Source organism: Berghia stephanieae, unplaced genomic scaffold, assembly GCF_034508935.2.
Source record: "Berghia stephanieae isolate SIO BIC M18660-M18661 unplaced genomic scaffold, UCSD_Bste_1.3 scaffold2420, whole genome shotgun sequence".
Lineage (NCBI taxonomy): Eukaryota > Metazoa > Mollusca > Gastropoda > Nudibranchia > Aeolidiidae > Berghia > Berghia stephanieae.
The window spans coordinates 5,001-9,560 of NW_027623536.1; the positions used below are offsets into that span (position 1 = coordinate 5,001).

The following is a 4,560-nucleotide window of genomic DNA, read 5'->3' on the forward strand; positions in this document are numbered from 1 at the left end:
AAAAATGGTCAGAAATTGAAATACTTGGGCCAAACAAGACGGCCCACCAACATCTATAAACTTTCGCCGATGGAAATGTAGACGACGAGAGGCTGAGATCGAATTTCATAGTGATGGCATCTTTTCACTAGTCTAAGTAAATAAGAGTAAGTAAGGCCCGATGTGGTCTGGTGGTATGACACTCGCTTTCGATCGAAGGTCCTGAGTTCGAGCCTCGCCTGACGCATAGTCGAGTCCTTGAAAAGGCTCTTTACTCACATTCTCTCAACGTTCTCAGGTGTTAAAATGAGTATCTGGCCGTTAACAGCGTTGTCTCTGCCGGAAAGAAATTTCATTATCGCCTAACAGACATCTGTCCCGTTCTAAATGAAACGTGTCGCTGTTGGTTAGGGACCCCTTGTAAAGGCGCTTTGAGCACATTTAGTGGATATTGCGCTATATACAAATCTCCAGCTTAATAAGTGACCAATCTAATCCATGTCTTACCGCTGCTTCGTGTATCAAGCCTTCCATCCTGAGGGCTTTCCATAGGCTTTTCCCGATGTCCCCTGGCGTCACACAATGCTCTGATTTGGCACGCTACATTGAAAGGGGAGATAAAAGGGGAGGTCACTGTAAACGTTTATTTATTTCGTACTTACTCATACTTGGCTCATTGTATTACTAGAGTGATTGGAAGATATACAACAGTCTCATAAGAACTGGAAGAACAATAGCTGTTTAGGGAATACATACCATGGAATGGGCTGACTAAGACCAACCCAAAATGGCCCCCCCCCCCCCCCCCACCACTAACCCCAGCTTGAAAGATACTGAACAAATAGTATAGTAAAATTGATTTTGATAGATTTCACCCTCCGCCTCCCCCCCCCCCCAACACACACACACACACACACACACACACAATCACACACACAAGCCCACTTTAGAAAACAGAACATCGTTCAGGTTATAGCAATGTCAAGACATATAATATTATAAAGATTTGTTAAGTGGCCAAAAGGTGGACATATTTAGGGGGTGCTGGTCTCAGTGACCCCCAATTGGCCTTAGTCACATATGTGACCCTCCGCCTCGAAGCGTATTAAGTCGGGATTTGGAAAACGAAGAAAACCGTTTTAAAGTGGAAATGGTCAAAATTATCAAATTTCATTTTTTGGTTGTTTTCAGACACTACAATCATTTTCTACATGAAAACATAATAATTCAACATAAATATTGACGATAAGTTTATATAAATTTCAAGTTTTAAAATGCAACTATCAGTGACACATTCAAAACGAGAGTTGACTTTCTCTCAGAGAGCCACCCTTTCCAAGGCTTAGTAATACCGAGTCTTTTTCTCCACCAATACCGTGTAAGATATCACAGCAAAGGGCGTGTCTTTATCTATCTCAGAGAAAGCATGACTGTTTCCACAATGTCATGGTTCAACCAATAATGAACTTTAAAAACTGTAAACAAGTCTAGGTTTTTCCCTGACAACCTTACAAATGAATGATTCTGATTGGTCAACTCTCATCACATGCGCTGTGGCTGTAGGCCATAATGCTCGGGCGATGCTTCATGACGTCAGCATGCGTGTGTTACATATGTGTGTGTTTGTGCATTTTGATACACACCACGTGCTTTTACTTTTCTTTTCTAGCTGCATTGGTGATCGAGGTGAGGGTCCTCTTTTGTCCCTCTTTTTTTTTTTTTTCATGAAATTATAGGACATTCTAAGACTTAATAGGACAACAGTACACTTACACTTACACTTACAGAGATTGTTGTAGGATAAACATTTAATTTTAAGTACAAAGCAGAATAATTAAATAGAGCCTTCAACAATTAATGAACTCCCGGTGGATATACGTGTAACTAAAAAATGAAATGGATAGGTAAACAGACAGAAAGACAAACCTATTAATGGATAAATAGATAGGTAGATAGATAGATAGATAGATAGAAAGATAGATAATAGATAGATAGATAAGATAGATAGATAGATAGATAGATAGATAGATAGATAGATAGATAGATAAGAGGGAGAGAGACAAACAGAGAGAGAGAGAAAAAAAAAAAGAGAGAGAGAGAGAGAGAGATGTTCGTTTTGTCGTGCTTTCTTGTATACTGAAAGAAAGGGGGGGGGGGGATCTTTTTAGACAATGAACAATGTGGTGGAACGCTAAGGAAAACTGAGAGATTCAATAACATGTTTTCATGGTCATCTGACTCAAAATGGAAACAATGCAATGATTGATTTGACCAGCCCATTCTTTAATTGCAATCTCATTGTCAATATGTTTTCTAGTGATTGACTATGACTTACTTTGTAACAAAATGCTTTCTTTAAACTACCCACAATTCTTTGCTCCGCCTCCATCCCTTTCTTCATGTCTACCTCACTCTCTCCGTCCTCCCTTTTGTTTCTTTCACACATACAAACACACACACACACACACACACACAAATACACATACACTTAACAGTTTCAATCTTTATTCTATTTCCCTCGCGTCCTCTTAATGCACAAGCAGTCTCTCTCCCCTCCCCCTCTCTCGCTCCTCTTTTTCTCTATCTATCTCTTCTCTCTCCTCTCTCTCTCTCTCTCTCTCTCTTCTTTCTTTCTTTCTCTCTCTCTCTCTCTCTTTATATCTCTCGCTTTCTCTCTCTCTCTCTCTCTCTCTCTCTTCCTCTCTCTCTCTCTCTCTCTCTCTTTCTCTCACATGTGGTGTGTGTTGTTTGTGTGGTGTGTGCGTGCGTGAGTGTGTGTGTATATTTTACTCTCTCATTCTATCTCTTCCTCTCTAATCCCTCTTCTTGATAATTCTTTCCCTGCCCACCCGCTTCACGTAGTTTCAAAACTGTACTTTCAAATTATAAGCCGTCTTTAACTTTGAGTATTTGAAATCTTATTTTCTCTATTGAATAAGACAAAAATTTCACATTAATAATTCTTACTTCATTGATTCTTTATTTAAATATAAAAAATTCTTGAAAAAGTGAACAATTGTCGGCATTTTTTTTTTCAGTGTTTTATTTGTTTTAAGAACATCTTGCATTAATAATGAATAACCACAAAAGTGATAATTGGATTGTTTCAAAAATTTGTATGTTAATTATTAAATGTATAATCTAAGCTCATGCTAAATTTCACTATTCTCGTCAAATTTTCGATGCCCGTATCTAAGGAGTTATCTTTGCCCATATTTGACTGTGCGTGAAAACGGTGCCTCACTTCAAAGTCGATTTTCTCAAAACTTGGTTTTCACACTCTCCCTACTTCAAACGGTCATATCTCGGCAATGAATATCAGAATTGTATAAATTTGGTATCAAATTTAAAGCATAAAATAAGCTATGATTGGGTACCAAAAACCCAAAATTGAAAAATCCGACTTAATACCGTTTCGAGCGGAGGGTCACATATTCTATTGTATTATATCAAATTAAGAAAATTAAGGAGCAGGCACTGGTGTAAGATAAACAACTGACCAAGTGTGTATGAAAGGTGCTAGACAAAGCAAGAAAGAAAAATACCCAAAAAAAAATCATCCCAAAAAATCAGTCGACCTTCGACTGGGGATCGAACCTCAGACCTTCTGATTACCTGTGTAATGGTATGCATGTCTGACCGGTAATCAGAGGGTCTGTGCCCCAGTCGAAGGTCGATTGATTTTTGGGGATGTATTTTTCTTGTATTTGTCTTCTTGTTTTGTCTGGCACCTTGCATACACACTTGGTCAGTTCTGTAATTATTTATTCTATGTATTGTTGCCTACCATATCGTGGTCCGTTGATCAAACCTCTAAAATTATCCTTTCCGCCAATCCAATGTCTACATTGGAGATTTGTGTATCGAGTTTCCACGACGATCAAAATTGTGATATCCCTTCAGATGATATGATCAACGGGATTTGGACAGGGAGGTGGATGGCCTGCTATCTGCATCCCCCCGATCTAAATGATTTTACCTAATGTTTCGTAATAAGCGGAGTCCCGATAGCTTAGTTGGTAGAGCACTCGCTTCACACGCAAAGGGACCAAGATCGATCCTGGGTGCAGTCGAGATTATTTTTCTGACCCACCCCCCCCCCCGCCCCCCCCCCCCCACCTGTCCACCCAGCAATGAATGGGCGGAAAGTACTTTGCGATAAACTAACGTCCTACTATCTAAAGGATAGTAAGCAATTTCTATTGTGTGTGTCGTTTCACGCAATAGAAACCGGGATAATCTCCGCTCCAAAGACCCCATGGCTCGCTCTGAAGGACTACTATTCGTAATAAGTAAATGAGAAATGGAACTCACAGCAAATCTGGGCCATACATCATCACCATGTCCTTCAGGTACCTCATGATGGTACTGTTGCTGTAGTTGGGGTGTCTTGACGATGTAGTCAAGGTTAAGGTCGTGTAAGACCTTGTTCAAATCCGTCTGGGCCGTTCCGTCTTCACCACGTATGTCGGATTCAGTTGGCACGGATCGCATAGTCGATGGTACGACTCGAAGGTGGCTGTCGAGGGAGACAAAAAAAAAAAAAGGTTTTGAAAAAAATTATAAATAAATAAATTCCCT

At 39.8% G+C, this 4,560-nt stretch overlaps 1 protein-coding gene across 1 annotated transcript in view; it reads right to left on the reverse strand.

Moving 5' to 3' along the window:
- Nucleotides 1-4,309, reverse strand: part of LOC144961392 (uncharacterized) — a 5,869-nt gene extending 1,560 nt beyond the window's left edge. Inside the window, exons 1-2 of the mRNA XM_078894609.1 lie at nucleotides 4,294-4,309; nucleotides 487-579 (exon numbers count right to left, since the gene is read on the reverse strand). Of these exons, the coding sequence (XP_078750735.1) occupies nucleotides 487-579; nucleotides 4,294-4,309 (109 nt within the window). The remainder of the gene's footprint in view (nucleotides 1-486; nucleotides 580-4,293) is intronic.
- Nucleotides 4,310-4,560: the final 251 nt, after the last annotated feature.